Here is a 25,097-nt window from a genome sequence, read left to right as displayed (position 1 = left end):
CGGTCTGGACGTGGTGGCTTTTCGTCTGTGTCCAGCAGCGCGGCCGTACGCCGCAGCCTGGGTCCAGCAGCCGCGTCAGGATGTTGCCCCTCTCCATCAAGGACGATGAGTACAAGCCGCCCAAGCTCAACCTGCTCAGGAAGGTGTCGGGCTGGTTCAGGTAAGAGGCCCAGTCTGGGCTGGGCTCAGCGGGGACCGTGACAGCGACCGAGCCCTCGCGGAGGGGCTGGGGAGGCTGATGCGGAAGACGCCTGGCCCTCGCTGTGCCGGCGGTGGGTGACCCACTGTGTGCTCCGTGCGCAGGTCCATCCTGAAGGACAAGACCTCCCGCAACCTGTTCTTCTTCCTCTGCCTCAACCTCTCCTTCGCCTTCGTGGAGCTGCTCTACGGCATCTGGAGTAACAGGTACCAGGGAGGAGCGGGGCGGGAGCGGCTCCCAGCGCGCAGGAAGCGGCGCCTCCCGCCGCGGACACTGCCACGTCTCCTTGTCGGCGGGACCGGGCCCTGGCCGTGAGGCCGGGCCCTAGGGCTGCCGGAGAGCTTCCCCCGGTCCCTCAGCCGAAGCCCGCCTTGGGCAGGAGTCTGGAGCCGATGTCTCGCCGGCTCGGCTCTGGGCTGAGGGGGAAGCTTGACCTTGCGCGTGAGTTACAGGAGCCAAGACTGGTTGTAACCGTTCCGGGCCTCCTGCTTGCCACCGATATCCTTTGTCTGGGAATGTGGCTTCATGTGGTGGCTGGTAGCTGGGTGTCAACAAACAGCACTGCAGCAAACATCCCTAAGTGAGAAGCAGGAATTCACAGAATCATAGAATGGTGTGGGATGGAAGAGACCTTCAAAGCTCATCTAATCTAAGCCCCTGCAAGGAGCAGGAACATCTTCATCTGGATCAGGTTGCCTAGAACCACAATCTGGCGTTGAATGTCTCCAAGAATGGGGCATCTGCCATCTCTGGGCAACCTGTGCCAGTGTTTCACCACCCTCTTTGCAAAGAATTTTTCCTCACATCCAGCCTGAATCTCCCCTCTTGATTTAAAACCATCACCCTTTGTCCTGTCACTACAGGCCCTGCTGAAAAGTCTCTCTCCATCTTAATTAAGTCTAAGAGTCTTAGTTCAGGCTGAGAACACTGGGGCTGTTGAGCCTGGAGAAGAGAAGCTGCGTGGAGACCTCAGAGCAGCTTCCAGTGTCTGAAAGGGGCTGTAAGGAAGCTGAAGAGGGACTCTTCGTCAGGGACTGTAGCAATAGGACAAGGGGTGATGAGTTCAAACTGAAACAGGGGAAGTTCAGGTTGGAGGTAAGGCAGAAGCTCTTCCCTGTGCGGGTGCTGAGGCGCTGGCACAGGGTGCCCAGAGAAGCTGTGGCTGCCCCATCCCTGGCAGTGTCAAGGCCAGGTTGGACACGGGGGCTTGGAGCAATTTGCTCTAATGTGAGGTGTCCCTGCCCGTGGCAGGGGTTGGAGCTGGATGAGCCTTAAGGTCCCTTCCAACCCAAACCAGTCTGGGATTCTGTAATTAAAAAAAAAGCCTCAGATCTTCCTGTCATTTGTGCAGTTGAGTCACTTAGAACTGTACCTATACCACAGAGCATGTTTATGCCATGTGGTGAATTGTGTTGCAGTCTGTACTGACCTCTGTTGGTAAATGCATGTTCCACTGGCTGCTTGGACCTGTTAGCTTAGTGCGCAAAAGCAGTACAGTTGTGTTGTCATTGCACCTATGGGAAGTCTTGCATTTGTAGGATCAGCAGTTGTGAGCACAGTGCCATTATAACTTGCTGTATGATTTCTGGTTCAGAGCTAATATGGGAGCTTGTTTCAGTAACAGGCATCCAAGAAATTTTTGACCAATTGACCAATTTCCCCTGTGTGTGAGAGCTCTTCCAAAGTATCAAGTATGAAAATAGGTTCGAGAATATTGCTTTTGTAAATGCTTAGTTCCATCACTGGTGGCATTGGTAGTCTTCTGCAGAACAGTTTTAGTGTTACTGTACGTGTTAATATATATGTTGTGTATAATAGAAAAGCAGCATCTTTAAACACAGTTTGCTTTTGTAACTGGCTGCAAAATGCACTTATGTGGGGTCAGTACTTAAATGCAACTTGTGTGTATATTCTTTTCTAGCCAGTTTTGCTCATATGGTCAAACTATGAATTGAAATAGAAGAACAAATACCTGCCACTATGTTGGTGAGAGGTGCGGCTGTGGGTACATCTACTCCAGGGTCTGTGGTTATAGAAACCACCCTCTGCTGCCACCAGAATCATATGTTAGGAGGATTTTTTTGCCAAGCACTCTTCCAAAGTGCCTTCCCAAAGTTGACAAAAGCAGTTGTCACCATGTTTGTATTGGTCATCTAGTGTGGCTTTCTCCTCTGTGCTAGCAAAACCTTGCCTGACAGTTAGACACACAGTGTGTTCTGCTAGTGTGTAAAAGATTAAATGCTGTTTTCTCATACTAAACATGTAATGTATAGAATGTAACTTTTCCCTGTTTGTTTTCTTTTTCTTTTTTTTTCTCCAGTTTAGGTCTAATATCAGATTCTTTTCATATGTTTTTTGACTGTACTGCTCTATTGGCTGGATTAGCAGCTTCAGTTATTTCAAAATGGAGGTCAAACGATGCTTTCTCCTATGGGTAAGAAACTTTAGGCTGTTGCCTTTATGTGCTTTAGTGAACTTCAGGCTGTTACCTTTACGTACTTCAGTAAATGCCTAGTAGAATGTTTTCACTCCAATGAACAAAACCTCTTTTCACACAACATTGTGAATTCACACAACACGTTCAAAGTGTAGGTTTTTAAGGTGACTTACGTCAGCTGTTAAGTTAGTAACTCCCTCATGCTGTACCACCTTCATGGATATAGCTGCTCCACCTGATTCTGTTCCAAGGGCACTTGCTTCCATTGCACATTGCAGTTGTGCCCTATGAAACAATACTGGTGATACAATGTTATTAAATTGGTGATATGATTAATTAACAGCAAATGAGCTGTAACAGGGGTTGCTGCATTCCCTATAGCATTACTGACCTGAATGTCAGCATTTAGCTTCCACTGTGTTGCCTACACGGATTGTGTAGTCTGAAACTTAAAGCACTGTTTAATTAAGGTGGAAACTGCAGTGTGCCTAGAAATCAATTTAGGAAGAATTGATTGTACTGTGAACTAATTGCAGCGAAAGCAAGTTCTGTATTAATTACTGCTCTGCATTTAAACAGCTGGTGTTCCATTTATTAGAGAACAGCCACAATTTGTTAAGCCTGATGTTTGCTACACTGGGTTTACATGTTATTCTAACCTGACTGCTTTGTGTTGGAAAACTTTATTATCTGAAATAATTTCTACCTATAGCAGGGGCAAATTAATCTTTGGCTGCTTGAAGAACTTTACATCAGCAGACTTCTGTTATATCTCACATGATTATCTTATTTTATGGCTTCCAGATATACATTTATACTATAATTTCCAGTAGAGAGCATCTTAAATGGGAAGATTTTGACATATTGACAGCTTTCTTTCATCTAGATCAGGTAATGGCTGATCTGGATCAGGTAATTTCTGTCATAATACAGTGTAGTGAATTTCTTACTGTATGTACTTACTGTAGTTAATTTACTGCATCTTCCATTTAGCAAATCCCTTTGTAATACAACTGAGAACTAGAAGATTGTGCTCCAAGTCTCATAAATTCCACTTCTAATTTTTAGCATTATAATGGAGGCATTAATATTTACTCTTGTGTTTTTTTTTTTTTGTTTCTTGCAGGTATGTTCGAGCAGAAGTACTTGCTGGTTTTGTAAATGGTTTATTCCTCATCTTTACAGCGTTCTTCATTTTTTCTGAAGGTGTTGAGGTATGTTATGGAGTCATTTGCATTATTAATGGTCACATTGCTATTTGTAGAACATATTTAATGGGGATAAAATCAGTGAAATTGAATTGAAAAAATTAAACTGTATTGGTTAAAAAATTCTGGGATTTGAACAGAGAATAAGACCATCTAAAATTGTTGGCTTGTGACACAGAAACCAGCTTTTTCAGTGTATCACTACTAGCTTCTTAAATAGTGTATTTTGACTGTGTGTAAAGTTTCTGTGAGATTTACCCTATCCTTTTTGAGGTCGTTAAGCATGTCATAGAAAGATCTTTATTTCTTATTGTTAATGGACAAATGAGGCCAATAAAGAAAGATAAATGCTAGTTATTCAGAGGAGAGCCATTAGTCATAAGCCACATCCTGTGAAGAAGTTGGTCTAATTTATCAAAGAAAAAGGATTATCTGCCATATCTTGATCTGATATAACTGGCAAGTAGTAATAGCTTTAACATTTATAAGGGCACTTGATATTTTTTTTACAAGGTGATTCAGGTAATAATTTCAAGATTTAAATGTAGACATCAAGCATGTCTGCACTGAAGTAAGGTAGGATTAAGACTAAAACTGATTCTGATCAGTTTATATTAAAGCCATTTACTCTTTAATGGGAGATGCACTCTAAGTTTGTTTAGACTTCTAGTTCAGAATACATTCTAGTGGTTTTCTTTTTACTAGAGAACTGGGAAAACTTCTCAGGAACATATCCTGTATGTAAATAAGCCTGTAAATATTTCAAAATCGGTACAAACTGGATTGAAATTGCTAAAAACATGAAAACTTCACTCCAAATCTAGAAACAGCAACAGCTGCTAGAAATAAAAAAAAAAATTGCTACTGGAAGGGTCTATGTTAACGTTGAAACGTCACTGTTTTCCTGCTGGTCTTAGCTCCCATGCTAAGTATTAGCTTTGCTTGTGATGGTGACTCCTTTTCTCTTGGTTGCTTTAAAATGTTACATCTACTGCAAGTTTCATTGTCTTGCTATTCCTTTCATATGTGGGGGCAGATGTTGAATGTTTCTCTCCCCCATCAATAGTAATTTACACTCTTCAACACTTAGCTTCAAGATGCAAATTGTGTTAGGCCTGTAATATAATGTCTCACTGAAGAAAAACTTCCAAAGAAAGTAGGGTAAGAAAAGGGTTAAAAAAAAAAAAATCAATCTAGATTTTAGAAGTTTTAAGAAAATGCTGCAGTTTGTTCTCAGTCTTTATTTCATTCCTCTCATCCTCTCATCTTTCTTAGCAGAAAGGAAGAAGTGGCATTCTAGACTCTTGGAAGTTTTTTAATGACTCGATCGGTCCACATTGTACAACACTTGAATGTTTTCATATGGTGTTGAGTCACATGCTGCAGCACATTGAAATCTTGTGATAAAAGTTAGACTGTCAGAATATTCTGCTATACTTTCACCGCTTTCATAATAAACAACAGAAAGTAAGAATTGTCCACGTGCCTTCCCAAAATCTGAAAGTCCTGAGCGATTTCTAGGTTTTTCAGTGTCTTTTAAGGATGTAAAGAGATTGTAAAACTACATTTGCGTCTGGGTTTGTGGCTTTGGGTTTGTTAGCTTTGTTTTGGTGTTTATTTTTTTTGTTTTGTTTTTTAGAGAGCACTTGAGCCTCCTGATGTGCATCATGAAAGACTTCTTCCTGTTTCTGTACTAGGATTCATTGTAAATCTTATAGGAATATTTGTTTTTCAACATGGAGGTCATGGGCATTCACATGGCTCTGGTATGATGTCTATAATTTTCAGTACTGTTTCCTTCTGTGGCACCCTGAGAACCCCAGGATTGAATTTTAATGTTTTAGTGGCAATCTTAGGCAAATAGATATGTGACTTGTTGCAGTATTGACTTGTATGTTTTATCACTAGCCTTGGTACGTCACTGCTTCTTTCTATGTTAATATCCATTAACTGGAAGACCTAGAACTCCAAATGTACTTTCTGGAACATGCACTCTTCTGTGCCTTACTGGGACAGATTTGCAGAGTGTCATTTGAACAAAATTAAGCTGGAGTTAAGCAGATTTTGACTGGAAAATTTACAAAGCAGTGTCTGAACCAGATCTTAAGTGTGGGCTGATTCAGCTTCAGATGCTTCTCAACTTAAATTCTGCACCTAAATTCAAAATACAGTATTTGCCTAAATATATATATATATATTTGGTAAATAGGGTTTTTTGTTTCTGCAAAGCTAATTGGTATCTCTTTCAGCTTACCGCATAAACCAGTATAGACTGGTGGAAGAAAATGGGCTTTGGTCTTTAACCAGTGATTTAGCTTGATTTTATTATTTTTTAATGTCTGAGTGATAGCCAATTTCTGGTTTCTTAAAACAGCTATTTTTAATATGCTTCTATTATGTGTACGTCTACACAGTTGTACTAAAAGGATAGCACAACTTATCTCTGAAGTGGGAATGTATAAAAGCATTTGACTTCTCAAATCAGGTATATTTTTATGCAGTTGCCAAGCATAGATCTAGATATCAAACGGCTTGTGTTAATTTTCTGAACTTATTTAAAGCTGTACATTAAGATGACCTACAAGATGAGTAGGTTTTAAGTTGCTTAGAAACAAATGTAAGCATCTTTTGATCGAACAATTTAAATGTATGTTCTGATGGTACCATTTGTTTATAGGTCATGAACACAGCCATTCTCTATTTAATGGTGGTCTCAGCCATGGACACAGTCACGGAGGTCATGGTCACAGCCATGAACATAAACATGGTCATGGACACACTCATGATCATGGTCATGGACACTCTCATGGTCAGGATTACTGTCATGGTAAGTACTTAGTTCATGTCATAGGCCTTCTTGACTCAACTTATGTGTTGTGCTTAGTTTGGGATCTCAATATAAGATCTTGTGTAGTTGTAATCTGTTTTCAAGCTGGTTATGAAAAAGGGACTTGGTATCTTTTCTAAGCTTGAATCTTTTCTATAACGGCAAACAATCTGTGAGGAGGCATCCATGCAGAATATGATCAGTAGTCTTCACTATGGGAGAAGAGACAGTGTGGTTACCACCTGTTTGAAACAATGCAAAAGAAAGCCTTGCTGTAATACAGCCATGTCAGTCCTTCCTGCCTAAGCCATAAACTAGGATCGGATGTGACTCCAAATGGGCACATTCAGAGCAGGGAATAGTGTGGTAACTTGCAGACAGGAGGTGACAGAGTATAAAAATATTTACTTGTCCTTTCTCTGCTATTCTTAGTAGAAAATTGGTGCTTGCTTTCCAAGTGTTCTTCCAGAGTTTGGCTGGGAAGCAGGAGCTCCTTCCTCCTGCCTGTTCCTTGCTCTCCCCATGTTCTCCACCCAAGTGGGACAGCAAAGGTAGTTTTGTGCAATTTCAAACTCGGAAACTTTCACATAAATTACAGTGTATTTTCACTAGAAGTCTTCCTTAAAATATGTTTCTGACATAGAATCCCAGATTGGTTTGGGTTGAAAAGGACCTTATGATCATCCAGTTTGAACCCCATGCTGTGGGCAGAGATGCTTCACACTGGACCATGTTGCTCAAGGCTCTGTCCAACCTGGCCTTGAACACTGCCAGGGATGGATATATGTTCCACAGAGGCATTAATTTGCTTGATTGAAAGGATTTTTTTTTTTTTTTACTTAGTTCTACCTTTTCCAAGTTTTATCCTTCTTGGTTTACATTAGGCATAAATGCTTCCTTAAGTGAAATATTTCTGGTGAGCAAATTTATTTGACCTTGCTCTTTCTTGTGTGTATGGCTTGTATTCTTGAGGGGATCTTACATTGCTAAATACTGGAAAGGACTTATTTCTCAGTTTTTTTTCATTAAAAAACATGTTGATCTTTATGCATACATAAAATCTATTATATAAAGTGATAATTCTTTTAATAATGTGTTTTAAGACTTTAAAACAAATAGCTGAAGTAAAAGCTGGTAATTGTGAGCAGCTTGTCTGATCCAGACATTTCAGAAGGGAAAACCATAACAGAATATGCATACCATTAGAGAGAGTCCTCGTGTAGCATGTTAACCTATCAATGATTAATCTTCACAGGTGACAATTCCCTTGAAGGGATGGCTGGATCTAGCAAACAGATTTTACAAGGTATGCTGAAAAAAAGTATAGTGGTTTTATTAGTTTTATCCTCGTCTGCCTGCCTCTTACTGACTGTCACATCTGGTTTAGAGGGTACCTCTGAGAAAATGCTGTTTTTCTTAGAGGAGCTATTTTTTGAAGTCCCCTTCTACATTCACTGTAGTTGAAACATCAGTTTAAAAGAGGGGTCTCAAAAGCTGGTATTCAGCTTCTGTTACTGATGCTGAAAACATCAAATAATAAAACTCTAGGAAAGAGTGGTTAATGCAGAAACTGAAGGAGCCTAATTGCATTGTGTGCTCTGGCAAGTGAAGACCAGTATTAAGATAGAATGTATTTGGAAAATGCATGTTGGTATAATTGTTAAAGGGTGCCTGAGCTTACAACTTGTATTTCATCAAGCTGTTACGGTTGTTTGGACAAGATGGTAATTCAGTCTGAATTGCTTGAGGCACTATTGGAGTCTGTGATCTCCTGAGCATTAGTGTAAATAAATTACTGATAATTTAAATGTCAGGTTTGAACTTTGATTAATTTAAGTGCTCAAAATTGGGGGAGGAAACAGAGTCATTCAGTAGGTAGTAATTATTTGGCATACCCAAGTGTACAACAATATCCTTCTGTCTGTTGGGACCAGCTCTCATGGCCATGTGCCCTCCCAGCATCTTGCCCATACCAGACTACTTGCTGTGTATTCCAAAAGCTGTTTCTGAATGACTGTTCCCATCGTTGCCAGCAGAGAGCTCCAGAGGCTAAAGTTTGGTTATCTGCAAAGTCCTTGTTTCTTTGTCTTCTAAGGTAGTGTGCTATTCTGCAAAGTAAGTTGTTCATGTCTGCAGTGTTGGTTAGTTCTCAAAGTCCTTTGTCTTGGATTTCTTTGCCAATTAACTCCTATAAGATGCTGTCAATGAAACATAAGCATCTTTCAAAGCTTTACAGAGCTGTTTCTGTTAACAGTCTTTCCATCTTATACAGTACTTCTTGTATGTAGGCATCAGGGAATATGAGTTTCATTACTGCAATATGGGTGAGTATTGAAATACCTACTATTGCTAAGTACAGAAAATAATGTCAATTCTTCATATGCTCTGTGTTCTATGAGTACGTTGAAATCCCGTGGTCGTTTTCTGTGTGCTTAACCAAAAATTGACCATGAGCATAAATTGCTACCTAGATCTTGTAACTCTTCTCTGTAACCTGGCTTTAAAAGGCTCTATTAGCTTTAAGAATACCAAGTTGTAATCATGTCAATTAATCTCTTACAGGTGTATTTCTGCACATTGTTGCAGACACGCTGGGAAGTATTGGTGTGATCATATCTGCTATACTGATGCAGAACTATGGTCTAATGATAGCAGATCCTATTTGTTCAATGCTGATAGCACTACTTATAGGTGTAAGGTAAGTGTTGATATCACTGATAGCTGGCAGTGTCTTTGATGTAAGTTACAGCACAAATTACAGCTTGGAAGAAAAGGTTTGTCTTTTATACTAATGACTTGCAATGTTTGCTTTTCTTCCAAGAGTGATAACTTACCTCTGTTCTGTACAGCTTTCTTGCTATGTTCTTACAGGAATTGTCTGTCTTTCCCTTTTCTACAGCTACAGCTTTTGCTCTTAAATCTGCATCTTTTAGTCCTGTTTGCATGATTATACAAAAATGTCTTTCAGGTTCAAGCTGTAGAAAGCTTCCTTTCTGTATCTAGTACATGCTTACATAAACCAGTGTGCTTCAGTAAATGGAGCAGAATGGCTTCAGGGCAGCAGAGCTGAGCCTGCTGGCACAGGATGTGCACTTGTCCTTGACAAATCAAATCTGCTACTTTTTGTGGTTTTTTTCCCTGGCGAGAGCTGCCTTTTTCCTTTTGGATTTGTACTCTGAGACGTCCTTATTCCTTTGCAGATCTGGTGGAAATGCTTCAGGTAGTTCTGGCCTTTCCCTGTTGTTGCTTACCAAGCTTACTGTCCATGTGAAGCTGTTTGGATCAGACTGGACAAGCAAACATTTCATTCAGTACTGCTGTTACTGGGGCTTTTCTGGCAAAGGTTTCACTGGTGACATAGGGCAGAGTGCCACAACTCCAGTTATAACCTCATAACTGAGCACCTCTGTCTCTGTAGTGGTGAATGTAATCTGACTAACTGCAGCTACTTATGCTTATACCACACATATCATGTTTATGTTTATACCATGTGCATGGCAGCATTCACAAAACTATTGATGTGAATCTGACAAATTAGCAGAGTAGGGCACTAAATGCCCACAGAAGTCTGCGTTAGAGATCACTGTTGAATTGCCACTTTAATAGGAACTTGATATTTTTACCTAAACCTCCTGTAATTTCATAAAGGACAAATTATTACAAACTAATTCTATTACTGAAATATCAAAAAATGGGAGATAAATGTGCAGGCTACTAATGCTAACTATTGCCAAGTTAATAGCTGAGTGAAGAACTAGTTTCCATATACTTTGCATTTAAAGGTCTAGCTTTGTATACAGCAAAGCACATATGTAGTGCTGATCAGAAAGTATTTTTCTTCCATGCATACAGAGGTTGAAGAAGACTATGTTCCATGATAGAGATTTCATAATAAAGCTGTTTATAGGTATGTCTTCTATCACAGTTAGGAGTGTCAAGGTTCACGCTCTGTGCTGCGGGTGCAGCATATTTCAACCTGAGCCCAGATCTCAGCCTGTATCATTTTGTTGGTCCATGGTGCTATAATGATCTCTAGAACCATTATGCTGAGTGCAGTCATCTGCATCACGGTCAGTAGATGCAAGCCTGCATGTCTTGCAGACTGACACATCCCAGCACAGCAGGAGCAAGCAGTAATTGAAAGTTTGAGTTGGGTTTGGTTTGTTTTGGTTGGTTGGGTTTTTATTTCTTAAGTAGTCCAAAAGACTTAACTACTGATGGCTTTGCTTGAAATACACTTAAACAAGATCATAAACAAGATGACTAGCAGTTTCAGATGGATATTCCTTGAGAGCTCGAGTCCCCTTTTGTGTTGTTTGACTTTGGTAATCCTGTATGCTTCTGGACATAAAACCATTGTTTATTCTGCCTTCACCATCCATGGTGATAAGATGGTTCATAGAGGAAGAAAAACAGTCCTCATATTGCTGTTCAGATATAGACAGGCAAAGGCATGAAGTCAGATACTCTCCACTTTACAAATTCCATTATGCTTTCCCTTGTTGTAGAAAGTTGCGTTTTCTCTATTTATGTATTTATCTGTTGAGTCTTGAGAAGCAGAGGGCTTGTCAGTTTGTGGATTCTCAATGGGAAGACTATATCCTGCAATCTTTTCCAGTTTCTGCATCATAAATCTTTGGCCCTTTCTGAAGGGTTGGTTTGGGTGAGGGGTTGTAGCTGTTGTGTTCTTGGTTGCTACCACTAATATCTGATGAATCCTCCTTTGATTACTTTCTGCACGATCTCATGCAAGTGTCCATTAAATTGTAATGCAGAAATAGGACATGGTTAGAGTAGAGGAGTCTGTTTTATGAGCATTTTATTGGAAGTATTTATAATTTCTTTTACAGAAGCTTGGCTATTTCATAGGTGTTCAGGTTAACACTCTTCAAGTTTTTCCCAAGGTGTTTTTAAGACCCTAAATTGCTTTTAAAATTCAAAACTAAATGTTCATTTATTTTTTTAACATTAGAATTCGAAGCCTTGTTCTGAAATGTTGAAGCAATTTTAGTGTCTCGGTGTGAAATAGTCATCACCAAAAGCCACAACTCCAACAAAGCAAGAAGTTTGAAACCATTGTTAGTCCCACATGCTTCTAGAAAGGCACTGTAGACTAAATATGATACTGGATTGGACAGAGTATGCATACCACATAGTAATGGGTTGAACAAATGAGGCAATTTAGTCATTTAAGTGAAATTGTTTCCGTGGCTTACATCATCTAGAGCTGCTTGAACATGGTATCTCCTGAAAGAGCTTTGAGGGAACACATGTGTGTAATGTGTAGGATATATGCCTTTAATGTGCGGGGCATAACAGTATAAAAAGTTGCTTTTTTTCAGTGAAGTGCTGCATTTGGTTAGATTCAGAAGGAATTTTCTTAGCAAAAGCCCCCTGAACAAGCATGCTTGATGGTGGTGTTTTAAGCCATCATTGCTAAATGGCCTGCACTGCCTGTGTTTACAGGCTCATGGTACCTGCTGGCCTTACTTGGGAATCAAAGCACTGCATTTTGATGAGAACAGCCAATTTAGAATTGGGAAACTAAGCATTAAACCTGTGATCCTTGTCTTGACCAAAGCCTGCAGTCTGATTAAAGCTATCACTGCCTGGTAGAAAACTGTTACTAAAGTTCTGAAACAGGTGACAGTCTTGGCACTGCCCATGTGGGTGGTGGCTGGAGGAAAAAGAAAAGATCTTGAAAACTGGCTGCAGTTTTTCAGCTATGGGATTTGAAGAGCCATAGCTGATCTTGAGTCTTAGATTTTGTGGAAGGCAAAGGCTTCTGTCACAAGTATTTTCTATCTTGCTGAAAGCACTAAATGCATTTCCTGCTGTGCTCTGACTGCAGTAGCTGTGTAAAGGGTTTTCAGCCTTGCTGTCCAAGATTGTGGCAATGCCAGTCATGCTGGCTGCACCTGCCAAACAGTGGGACTGGAATGGGTATGAGCATTACCTGAATGTGATGTACATTGATGAGGAATCTGATGCTTTCACTCTTGATTGCTACTCAAACTGTGTGTTGTAGCAGCAAGCTGAACTTATCAATAGCTTTTATCTGCTTGAACACCTTTGGCTCCCCCTGCAACAGTGCAAGTGTGATGTGCTGCCAACTCAATTTACACGCATTAGCTACTTTTGCTATTAGGACTTTTGTAGAGGATCTGTTTATGTCCCAAGTCTTGCTGTGGGTTAGTGCCTCTTTTACATTCCAAAGCTGTGTGGAGACCTCGGAGCAACTTCCAGTGTCTGAAGAGGGCTACAGAGATGCTGGAGAGGGACTCTTCATCAAGGACTCTAGTGATAGGACAAGGGGTGATGGGTTCAAACTGAAACAGGGGAAGTTCAGATCTAAGGCAGAAGCTCTTCCCTATGAGGGTGCTGAGGCGCTGGCACAGGGTGCCTAGAGAAGCTGTGGCTGCCCCATCCCTGGCAGTGTTCAAGGCCAGGTTGGACACAGGGGCTTGGAGCAACCTGCTCTAGTGTGAGGTGTCCCTGCCTGTGGCAGGGGTTGGAGCTGGATGAGCTTTAAGGTCCCTTCCAACCCAAACCAGTCCGGGATTGAGTGTGATATTTTAGATTCAAGGCTTGGTAATCAGAGACCACTGAAAGATTGTGTCTGCTTTAGGACCGAAGCTTCCAGACTGCTGCTGTATGACAAAACTCTGCTGGGTGCGAATTCAGCAGCATTTGTTTGTTCTCAGTAATATTTTTGTAAATAAAAAGCAAAAGGGAGGGGAAGTATCAGTGCAATAGCTGCTGCAGAGACAGCCATGTGTGTCTTGCACTAATGACTAATCCAAAAAAAGGAAAGCTTGGTTAGATTCTGTAACCACACTTTTCAGCCTGCTTGCTCATCTTTCCTAGTGTTTTCTTCAGTCACATGAGATGGAACTAGTATTTCTAGTGCCTCCTGGTGATTAAATAATACTGGGTTTTTGTTAGTGTCTGAGAAACAATTGCTTGAAAGAGTCCAGTGCAGAGCTACAAAGATGATTAAGGGAATGGAACATCTCTCTTATGAGGAGAGGCTGAGGGAGCTGGGACTCTTTAGCTTGGAGGAGAGGAGACTGAGGGGTGACCTCATCGATGTTTACAAATATGTAAAGGGTGAGTGTCAGGATGATGGAGCTAGGTTTTTTTCAGTGATGTCCAGTGACAGGACAAGGGGCAATGGGTGTAAACTGGAGCATAGGAGGTTCCATGTGAACATCAGGAAAAATTTCTTTACTGCGAGAGTGACAGAGCACTGGAACAGGTTGCCCAGGGGGGTTGTGGAGTCTCCTACATTGGAGATATTCAAGGCCCGCCTGGACAAGTTCCTGTGTGATATACTCTAGGTTACCCTGCTCTTGCAGGAGGGTTGGACTAGATGATCTTTTGAGGTCCCTTCCAACCCTTAGGATTCTGTGGAAAGGGCATACTGTATGGAGTTTTGTGTTTTAATTAAAAGGTTTTGTACGTCAGTAGTATGTATGGAGCAGTGGAAAACCTGAAAGAGCAGAAAACTGGATTCTGTATTTTGTCGTGTTAGTTGGTCTTACAGTAAAAGGTAAGACACCTAGTAAGATAGCATCCCTTTGGATGCAGAGATGCGTGCATGGACTTCTGCTCTAACATAGTTGTGAGGACAGATCCCATCACTGCAACCGGATTTTGGGCCTTTCCAGCTTTCCAAAAGAGAAGCTTGTAGGTAAACACTGTCTGAGAGGTGGGAGGTGTGATCTGAGGGATGCTTCAGCTTTCACCTGCAGTATCAAGCTGCACATCCCGATTTACCTTTACTCTTTGTACTTTTAAGCTGTTGCTGTTTCACACCATGGCTTTAGTGCTTTTGTGAGGTCTGGATAAAAGCGTAACTTGTGCAGCATTATTGCAAAACACTTGCACAGAAGATTTCTCTCTCAAAGCTTTAGTGTGTAGCTGAATTCCATGAATAGGGGAAATCTTGCCATCAGGAAGACCATGTTTTAAGCTGTATCACCTGTATGAGGAGTGGAGTGTTTGCCCACTCACATTTTGTATATTAGTTAATTCTGAGCTAATCATAGAATCAACCAGGTTGGAAAAACCCTTTAAGCTCATCCAGTTCAACTGTTTCCCAGCACTGCTGAGGCCGCCACTAACCCATGTCACTGAGGCCTCATCTCCGTGCTGTGTGAACACTTGCAGGGACAGTGACTCCAGCCCTGCCCTGGGCAGCCTGTTCCAATGCCTGAGCACCCTGTGGGGAAGGAATTGTTCCTCAGCTCCATCTAAACCTGCCCTGGTGCAGCTTGAGACCGTTTCCTCTTGTCCCATCCCTTGTTCCTTGGGAGCCGAGTGCAGCCCCCTCCTGGCTCCATCCTCCTGTCAGGCAGTTGTAGGGAGCGATCGGGTCCCCCCTGAGTCTTCTCTTCACCAGGTTAAACCCTGCCCAGTTACTTCATGCTCAATGGTGCTGCTGGGCAAGGGGAGGCAGTCTTTGATGCTTATGCACACCTTGCTAATAGACTTAACCTTGGAAGATCAGTTTTTTAGGCACAGGGTTCTCAGAATGAAGCAGATGCTAATTTTCAAAGCTTGTTCAGTGGAAAAGCTTCTAACAGGGTTTTCACTTTCTCTCTCCAGTGTGCATCTTGTTCCAGAGTGAATCTTGGTTTCACTGACCAAATCCTTTTTTGGAGTGGGTTAACATGCCCTACCCATCAGTCTTACTTTTCTGCAGGCTGTCTCTCCAAATCTACTTGCCAGTTCATTTCGGTTCTGTCAGATAATGTACATCAGATAGATAAAATAATGTAAATAAGTTGTGCAAATCAGATGTTTCTTGGTTGTGTTGCTTTCATGTTTTTCTTCCCACCCACTCTTAGTGGTATCTCCCAATAGAAATGCAAGCTTCTGTGGTCTTCATTCCTTTAGTCCTTTCCCTGGAAAAAATATGCAGGCTGTACGTGTATGTTTTGAAGCCTTTGGAAGCCTCACCCATATGTTAAAGGGGCCTTGTTAAATTTATGGGAGTGGAGTCTGTTTTCAAAAATCTTGTATTCCATTTGCATCCTGAACTTGTGTATTGCTCTGTCAAGGTTATTACAAAGAAGCAAACCTGCATTTTTAAATAGTGAGTTAATCGGAAATCAATTCAGCAAGAGAGTATTTTGGCAGCCCCAGCTCCTTTGATGTAATGCTTGTGACATGGACATTATTTAGTGAGATGGGTCCATTGATAAGAACCTTTTTCCGTAAACTGTTGTAATCCACTGTCTGTAGAATGTGACACTCCAATTAGGCTTCCTTTAGACGGTTGGGCAGTTACTGCCTTGCTGAATGTTTAATTGTCTGTGTGACAGGTCCAGTTTAGGCAACTCCTGCCTGCTTCTAATTGCTTCTTCCTACGTCTGAACCAATTCCCCCCAGTAGCGGCGGAACTGTGTGAGGCCATATGAAGTGCATCAGGCAGTGAATTTGGCTGGAATAACCACTGTGCCTGCAAGGAGACAAAAATTTAGGGTGTCTGTTTTTCCAGGGGTTCATTAGACAAGAGTCATGCACTCTCTAACCTCCTCCCAGCCCTGCCTAAGGGTTAGCTGAGGAGGTCGACTGCTCAGCTCACAGCCAGCACTACTTCCACATACAAATGGAACCAGATCTTCAGAAATGGAAAAGAATGGTTGGGACATGCTGTTCACCATCTGCAGATATACACCTGGGGTGTGCAGTGTGTTCTGCATCACTTCATGAGGTTTCAAGCAATGCGTTGGTGGTTTCCTTTAACGGACACCCCAGTTCATCTCTTGGACATGTTTTCTGGATGTTTGTTATCCCGTTACTCCATCTATTCCAGCTGTGATGCCAGTGCTGAACACTGAAATTCAGCTTATAGCTTCTGAAATACATTATCACTTGTGGTCTAGAGTGGTGGGTTGACTTAACATGCTCTCGAAATGAGATTGCTGTTGAGGTGTTAGTATTGGGCTGTAGATATTTTTCATACTCTTGAAAATGTTAGGATGCTCTGTTGAGCCAGACAGGATACGCTGCTCCTAAACAACAGTTCGCCATTCTGCATCTGTAATATGAGTATGAATACCTAGTGGTAGCTTCAGCAAATGGGCTAACTGGCCAACTGCTTCTATTAAAAAAAATAAAGGGAAGTACTGGTAATAAAAAGGGCACTAACTGTTCTCTTGGTTTGCTGATTAAACAAGACCATTTGGCCAGGAGGGAACGTCTAATTGCTTCCAGATGTTTACTCCTTGAGTTTGGCTGAGCCCCTTTGCTAAGTTCACTTCAAGAATATGCTAAGTTGTCTGTTTCTGACAGAATAACTTTGTTAGACCTGGACTGGTCCATATTAATTTTGTTTTATGATCTCCCCATTATTATCAGAGTTCATAAGAAAAATATGCCTGAAGCCAAGCACAAAAGCAAACCCCATTTCAGTTGCCTATTTTATGGTTGGTTGTGAGTGATTGCCATTGAAGTAGGTCTGGGTTTTGAGCTGTGCTTATCAGCTGCTTTGTCATATAACTTTGAAGAGACTAAAAAAGCTCATCTCAAATACCAGGATTCAACTATTAATCTTTCGTGAGTATCCACCAGTTGTCTCTGTGGCAAATCTGGGGGAGAAGTAACCGTGTCTTTAGTGAGACACCACAGCAATTCTGTGTCAGTCCTTTTCTGTACCAGGTTTTCAGGACAACTTTCTTAGCTTCTGGTGAAACAGCTGCAGAAAAATGCTTCAAGAGCATTAAGAAATGTTATGTTGCTCTGCATCTTTAGACAATGTAATAGCATTGTAACTTGCTTTTTTCTTTCCAGTATTGTTCCACTTCTAAAAGAATCCATTGGAATTCTGATGCAGCGAACTCCTCCTTCCCTGGAAAACACTCTGCCTCACTGCTATCAGAGGGTGAGCTCTTAGCCGGTTTTCGCTTCAGATCAAGCTGCTGACTGAATAAGCCACAACTGTGTGTATAAGGATATTTTGTGATGCTTTCCCAGTACTGCCTGTGAAAGGTTCCTTAGATTGTACAAATGGAGGTACCAGTTTGATTCTGATCTTTCTGCTGTCCTAAATTGTCTGTAGTTTCAGCTTTGTGTGTGTTTTAAAATGTGCTAGGGTGGGTTAGAAAAACAGGGCCTGAAGCTTTTCCTCTCAAAGTACTGTGTGCTGATACAAAGTGGATAATGTTTTTCTGGTTTGTTAGTTTTTTGTCTCCCTCAAAGTCTAGTAGTAAGTAACATTGGAAGTGTATTACTCTAGATTTGGCGCCTCCTGGTACTACTCTGTAACTTATCTACTACTGTGTTATGACTGAACATTGAAGCGCCTTTACAAAGTGAATACAAAGCACTTGTAGGAGTGCCAAGTACAGGACTGTAATATGTGGAAAGTTTGCTAAAGGTGGACAGAGGCAAAAGAAAGGGTTTGGACAGGACAAACATAACCCCTGTCACAAGACATGTTAATAGATTTCTGTTAATGGTTTGAATCTCTCCATTTTTTTTTAATGGGGACATTCCTGCATTTGCAAAAACTGCTGTTTTAATGGAATGCTCTCTCAAATTCCATAACTGTGACTTTTCTGTTGGACCTCACTGTTTTCAGAAGTGGTTTTAGTAAAATATGTGTAGAATATCAATGCAGCAACATACCAAATCATGACATGTACCTACTATCTGCATGTGTTCTCCTTCATTACAATTGCTGAAATAGTAATAAGGAATTGAAGTATCACAAACTGCACAGTGAACCAGAAGTAAAAGAAATATCATTTATAATATTTTCTGTAAAAAAACATAGACATTTTCTGAAGTATGTATTTTAAAATGTGCCTGTATTTTTAGGTGCAGCAGCTGCAAGGAGTTTACAGTTTACATGAGCCCCATTTCTGGACCCTCTGTACTGATGTTTACATAGGGACTTTGAAATTACTAGTAGCTCCTGATGCTGATGGAAGGTGGATTCTAAGCCAGACTCACAACATTTTTACTCAGGTATGTCTTGTGAGCAGAAACCACATCTCAAAGTGTAAAGCGCCTGTCACTTGATGTGACATTGTAGTTCTTAACAAGAAAAACTGAACATTTCTGGTTTTGATGGTGGTATGTTTTGAAGAGCTGCTCTGCTCTAGCTGTATAGAACAATTTCATAATAGTAGTGTAAATGAAACTGCTGTACCTCTGTATTGCTTTTTGATGCTGCTTAATGTAAGTAACAGCTGTAGTTGTCTGAGATGTATCAGATTAAGTTGAAACCCTATATTGAAACCCAATGGGGAACCAAGAAAATAGATGAGGCTTCCCTCAAGACAGGGCTTCCGACCACAGGCTGGGACCTGTGTAAGTTTTTCACTCTGCTGATGCTATCATTCATTTCTATTTCCCTAAGAATGTATTTGTCATTCATGCCTCTCCCTCCCAAGAATGCATGGTCCATAATGTCCTTTCTCTGCTTTTGAGTGACAGATTTCTATAGCTGAAAAGGAGACAAATAATCCTATTTATAACCAGTGTTTTAGGTTACAAAACATTGTCAGCTAAAGGGTAATATTTTGGAGATAATGCAAATTACTGTCAGCTTAATTAAAACTCCCAGGCTGGATTTTGTGATTTTTAAATGCATTTTGGCTACTCAGTTTCTGGTCTTTCAGGAGAAGCATCACTGAAACCACCCCTCCAATGTGCTGCATCAGTGCATGAATTCTCCTTACAGGAATTTGAAGTAGTCAGTCATGGGGAACCCAGTAAATATAAACACACATACCTGGGTTTATGTTAGAGACTTAGGGAAGTATGAGTTCTTCTTGTTAAAAATGTTCTAAAATCAAATTTTAGTCCTAAAGTCTGGTCCTTTTTGAGATGTTCCATCACATGCAGCTCTAGATTATTGAGTGGGTAGAAATCATCCTGCATGGCTTATTCTGAAGACTGAATAGTTTGAAACTAAGGGTTATGTTTTGGCAAGATGTTTGCAGAACATTCTACTGTATTAAAATGAATTTTACATCCTAAGGATTGCATTTCCCAAGTGGGTCATTAGCTCTTCAGCTGCTCTGTAGCTGTGCAGGTATTCAGAGCCATGTGTCCAGGAAGTGAATTGGGAGAACAAGGTCTTACCATTTTTCTTATGTGACCTATGGTAATAAATGGAGGAGCAGTTGGAGCAAGTAGATATTTTTCTCCTCAGTAATAAATATTGTCCCTTATTAATCTTAGCTGCTTTGCCACTCGACTGAGATAAACCCAAGTTGGTGTTAGTTGAAGCATTAGTCTGATCTTCAGCAGTGTTCAGCCTAATCCTTCAAGATCACAGTGCATAACGAGTGACCATCACAGTCATTTTCTTTTAATGCTGCTTTATACTGAATTACAAAACCAAGCAAGTCCACCTAAGCCCAGTTTAACAAGGTTTCTGAGACAAATGCTTTTGTACAGTTCATGTACTTTTACCGAAAGTCATGCCATGCTGTCATGTAAAGTCACTGTAGACATCATCGTTTCTTGCTGAAATCTTAGTGTAGAGCTGGTTCAAACAACAAATCCCATGTTACACTCTTGCGCTTGGCTCCATTTTACCCTGACAGCTCTCCAAGCAGCTTGCTTTCATGGAGTTAAACTTGGACAAAGGAAAGAATTTCTTTTGTGCAGCTTCATGTGTGGTAGTTATTCAGGATGAAGCAGAAAAGGTGATGTATCAAAGCTGTAGTTATTATATAATTAATATATAGTTAATATGTAATGCTAATGTATAATTAGTCAAGTGTGTTCACTCAACTAGGTGAAGAACTAGGTATTCATACAGTACTGTCAGAGTTTGGGGTTTCCAAATTGCCAGCATCTCAGTGAATGGTGAGCTGGATGTGGAAGATTAATAGGAAGATGAAAAATAAGATCCTGAGGTTCTTTACTAGGTAACTTACTGGTGTGGACTGTGTTCAGGATAGCTGAATTGCTTTGGCTTTACAAGTTCGGGGTTTTTAACTCTTCTCTTTTCCATAGGCAGGAGTAAGACAGCTTTACATACAGATTGATGTTGCAGCCATGTAGTGAATTCCTGAACTTGTGCTGTTGGACCAAAGTTTTCTGTACTGTACTGGTAGAACAACACACTTCTCGAGACAGAGCCTGCCTCCACCATTGCTCTGGAATGGACTGAATGGATTTCTGCCCTTGGGCTATGGATGGACTTCACCTCTAGGGAGTAAATATTGAATGAATGTTACGGACTTTGGGTCTTGATTTATTTTGTGGCCCCTAAACTTGTAAGGTTTTGAGGGTTTTTTTACTTCCTAAGATTACGGTACTGGAAACCCTGTCATGTCTTCAGTGAAGCTGCTGAAACCATTGCTCATTCCCATAAAACCAGTGTTCTCAACCATTGGAAACTCGTTTTGTAGATGATGTCACAGTGGCTGACATGCTTCAATATAATCGTATGTTTGTACAATTGTTTGTACTTTGCAAACTTAATGAACCAAACCATATTGGGTTTTCAAAGTGCCTTTTATATCAGGATAGGTATTTGCCAGCATAAATCAGGAGCATCAAAGGGTTTTATTACTTTTACAAATATCTTGTATGCAGTCTGATTATTTACTAGTGACATATGTGGGGGTTTGTGTACTCGCATAACTTTAGATGTTAGACTTCCCTTGCACTTGCATCTTACCAGGCAGCAGAATTCCAATGTAGAAGGCAAAGAGACTTGCTTCCAAAACAAGCTGGATATCTTACTGCACACCTTGTGGAAATGACTTTTGTCAAAATACTACATTTACTTCCAATTCTTGATCCCCTCATCTCATAATATCATGAGATATTACGTGATGCTACTCATGTTCATAGTCCCTGCAACAGGCAGCTTAGGGAAGATGCTGGTGATGGAAGCAATCCTTGAAGTGTTTTTTCTTCCAAATTACATGGTGGGAAAAATTGAAGCTTTCACTAAACCATTTAGGGATTTAATCTCCTTGATTTTTAATAGGTTGTAATGACTTTTATTAAAGTGATTGGTGAGAGAACTTTTGCCTTTCCAAATACTGAAAACAGTTGTTCCTGGTGGTTATACCTGCAATGGAAATATGGACCATGGTTCATGCCCTTTAAGATTAGGCTTTTCCCTGGTTGACAAGCCTGGTGTTTGTTACTGTCTCATTGCAGCCTTGTGTGTTTTCATGGAAAAAGGAGTTCTCCATGCAGTACACTTTGCTCTGAGTGTTGTTACAAGACAATCTGCTATACTTGGTATTACCGGTGATAATTCCACTATGCTGTAGTAGTTAACTTAGCAATGGAAGACTCTAAGAGGATGTTTTATGCACAGAACATTGTGGAGTCAAAAACAAGATGGGCATTTTCCTGATAAATCATAGCCAGTACTGACTGGGATGGACTTCTGGTACTGGGATATTCTTCTGGTACCTGACACATGGCAACAGTGAAATCAAGGCCCTCTGAGGCTGACAGTGGCTGTGTAGGAAGTACCAGGCACTGTGAAAGTACCTGAGATTCACTGTGGAAATGGTGGAAAATGTGGAAATTTGCCACTGGTATTGCTGAATTCACCTCAGAGGTGAAGCTCCTTGCATTCCTTCTGTCATTTCTATAAAGCACTACATTTTTATCTTTAATGTGAAAACATGATGGTTGCCAAATTGATCGGTTGTTCCTGAATTTTCCAGGTGAGATATTGAAACCTGAATGTTGATTTTGTGCAAAGCTTGGGGATACATTATTGTGCTTGAATTGAAAACTGGGCATGAAGAAAAATAGGAGTAGAAAGCCACATACGTTGCTTTTAAGCTTTACAGCCTCTTCCAGTCTTCAGATCTTCTTTATCCCTGTTGCTGGTTCCTGATGCTGTCTGGTTCTGCTGGGGATGCCCACAGCACTGTTCCACATCTCTCCTGGCCTTCTGCTCGCACACGTCTGCCTCCCTGTCTGTCTGCCCTTGTAGATGCTCTGCCAGGCCTGGAGTTTCTGACTGGAGGATGGGATCAGACAGCTCCACAGCACAGGGTAGGGTGCCAGAATCTTCTGAGCAGATCTAGGTGCTGCAGTTTAAGATACCACTTGCATGTATGTTCACAGACAAGGTGATTAAAATCTGGTTCTGATGACAGGGCAGAGATCCCTTGTTGCTTTGTTGTATGTTGCTTTTTGCTGATTGACAGCATGATGTCATGATTATTTTGTTCTAGTTATTATTATTACTCTTTGAGGCTACAGAAGATCAACTGTTATCACTTTCAAGATGAACACCAGCCCACTTCATTGCAATTGTGTCGGTCCAAGAGCCAGGCTCTGGTTTAAATCACTCTTACACCAGTGTGTTTCAGGACTGAGTACTCCTGGAGTTGGTGAAACACTGTGGTGCTGCTGGAGCTGAGCACGGCCACTGACTTAGTTTTCCTAATGGAATGACAACAGTTACAGTTTGTTTCCAAGTGAGAATCTGCCTGAATGGCAACTGGGTTTCCTTGGTGGTGGTTCTCTTTTAGATGTGCATCTACAAACTCTTTACAAAGTGTCTGCGAAATGGAGTGAAAAAGCCTTTCAGCTGGTTATAATCGCCCAATATAGATTGGAGTGATTTTTGACATATTTTTGCTGCTTATTATGACTTGTCCATCTGCTAGCAACAGATAGGTCAGTTTTCTAACTGAGATAGCACTTTCTTCATTATTTTTGAGGACAAATTGATGTTTCATAGTAAGAAATGGATCGTTGGTTTGTTAAACATAATCAAAGCTGGTGTAGGGAAGTCAGATTCCAAGGAGACTTTAAGCCTTTTTAAACTTGCTGAAAACCAAGCATCACAAAACTCTCCGAACGACGGTAGATGACAAGTCCAGTAGGCAACAACCACCACATTTGGTATGTCAGTAAGCAGAGTGACAGCGGAGCTCTTCTTATTTATCTACTAAGGGGATACTCGGGTTTTAGGAGAGGACAGATCATGCAATTCAAAGTGCAGCTTCTCCAGACTGTCAAAGCACTGTTATTTCCTGGTTTGCTAATTCCTAGTACTTGGCTGCTTGTAGAACATTCTGCTTTTAATGCTTGATGGGAAGACACATCATTTCAGCAAAGATTTGTGTGAAGGACTGACAGCCAGAGATGGGTCAGTGTCTGCAGATCATCTGCCAAAACTCAGCCTCGTGCTATGCAGCACTGAGTTTTGAACCAGGGTTTCAGAGCGTGCTTCTCTCATGTTCCCATGTAGCTGAAGCTTACTGTGGAGATCCTGATCTGTATCTGGGGGGAGGTAAGGGGTGAGTTCCGTGACTGAAAACAGTAACTAAAATATTGTCCCAAAGCTGAGCCTGCAAATTGCATGACCTTTGCAGGAACTGCAGCAAAGTCAGATGATAAGCGCTAGAGCGTGTCTGTACTAAAACACCCCAGATGTTTGTCATGGGAAATAACAGTGGAAGAAAGCTACTACTCTTAAGAGTGTGTATGGTGGAGCCTGGTCCTTTGTAGGCTCACCCTGTAAGTCTCTGCATGTGGATAAACTTGTTCCTCACATCAGTAGCCCCTAGAGAGAGCTTCATTTCTGGTGTGATTTGCTGAGCCACGGCAAAAAGTGCTGGTCCAAATAACTGACTTTGCTCTTTATGTAATGTGCTTACTAAAGCGAGAGTTTAATTGCATCATTAGAGCTGCTGACACAGTATTTACATAAAAGTGGAAACTGCTGCTACTAATAAAATGGACCTTCGTGACTTAACATTCTTGATTTTTCTTCTGAAGAAATGAAGCTGTGTTCCAAAGTGAAGGAAGGACTTTCTCTTTAAAGTGAACCTGGTTTGGGAATAAAAACAAGGTACAAGAGGGGAGGGAAGATGCTGCTGAGCTGCAGTTTTCCACCCATTCTGCCCCCTGCACGAGTGAACTGTGAAGTTCATGGCCTGTCTCTCACAGTGCAGGCTGCAGCTGCAGGAAGAACCTTCATACTTCCATAACATGCAAATCCTAATCACTGCTCATGTAATGATCTTTAAATACCAGTTCAGAGCAGCAGCTTCAGTTACTAATTGAGCCCTGTCCTGTTATCAGGCTGCTATTTGCTGGGATCCTTGATTACCCCACCCCTTGTAAGCGTGTTTGGGAATAAGCGTAAAGGGATTTTCTCTTTTTTTTTTTTTTTTTTTCAGTAATTCATTTCTCTGATCACTAATCCTGGCTCTGTGGTTAATTCCTCCTTTACTCTCCTATGAAAATCCCTATCAGCAACTTGCTGAGGTTCCCTTTTGGATTCCTCCCGTTTTGGCTTTGTTGCAGTGGCTATCCCTGTTGGGATGTCACTGGCCAGAGACTGCTCTGATGTGAAAAGACACCAGGTGGGCTTCTGCTGTGCCTGGCATGTGACGTCCCACTGTGTGCAAATCCTGGCTCATCTGCTTGTCTGTCTCAGCCACAAAAGGTTCCAGCCTTGTG

General features: G+C 41.2%; 1 protein-coding gene across 3 annotated transcripts; it reads left to right on the top strand.

Annotated features, from left to right (window-relative positions):
• The first annotated feature begins 30 nt into the window (after positions 1–30).
• SLC30A7 (solute carrier family 30 member 7) lies at positions 31–20,877 on the top strand. 3 transcript variants are annotated; one of them, XM_057401916.1, is made up of 11 exons: positions 31–160; positions 304–405; positions 2,520–2,633; positions 3,763–3,850; positions 5,484–5,610; positions 6,522–6,671; positions 7,927–7,977; positions 9,234–9,369; positions 17,472–17,562; positions 18,501–18,650; positions 20,655–20,877. In XM_057401916.1, exons 1-11 carry the CDS (start codon positions 81–83, stop codon positions 20,700–20,702), a joined length of 1,137 nt encoding a protein of 378 aa, XP_057257899.1. In that variant the 5' UTR covers positions 31–80; the 3' UTR covers positions 20,703–20,877. The 3 variants fall into 3 exon arrangements, with proteins under 3 accessions (XP_057257899.1, XP_057257908.1, XP_057257917.1); XM_057401934.1 differs by lacking the exon at positions 31–160 and having other exon boundaries at positions 2,525–2,633; XM_057401925.1 differs by lacking the exons at positions 17,472–17,562; positions 18,501–18,650; positions 20,655–20,877 and adding an exon at positions 12,138–12,260.
• The last annotated feature ends 4,220 nt before the right edge of the window (positions 20,878–25,097 follow it).

Source organism: Pezoporus wallicus, unplaced genomic scaffold (genome assembly GCF_028554395.1).
Source record: "Pezoporus wallicus isolate ANWC-B61680 ecotype Strahan unplaced genomic scaffold, APGP_CSIRO_Pwel_v1 contig_3489, whole genome shotgun sequence".
NCBI lineage: Eukaryota > Metazoa > Chordata > Aves > Psittaciformes > Psittacidae > Pezoporus > Pezoporus wallicus.
Note: the sequence above shows the minus strand (reverse complement) of the source record. Positions and strands in the feature narration are given on the sequence as shown.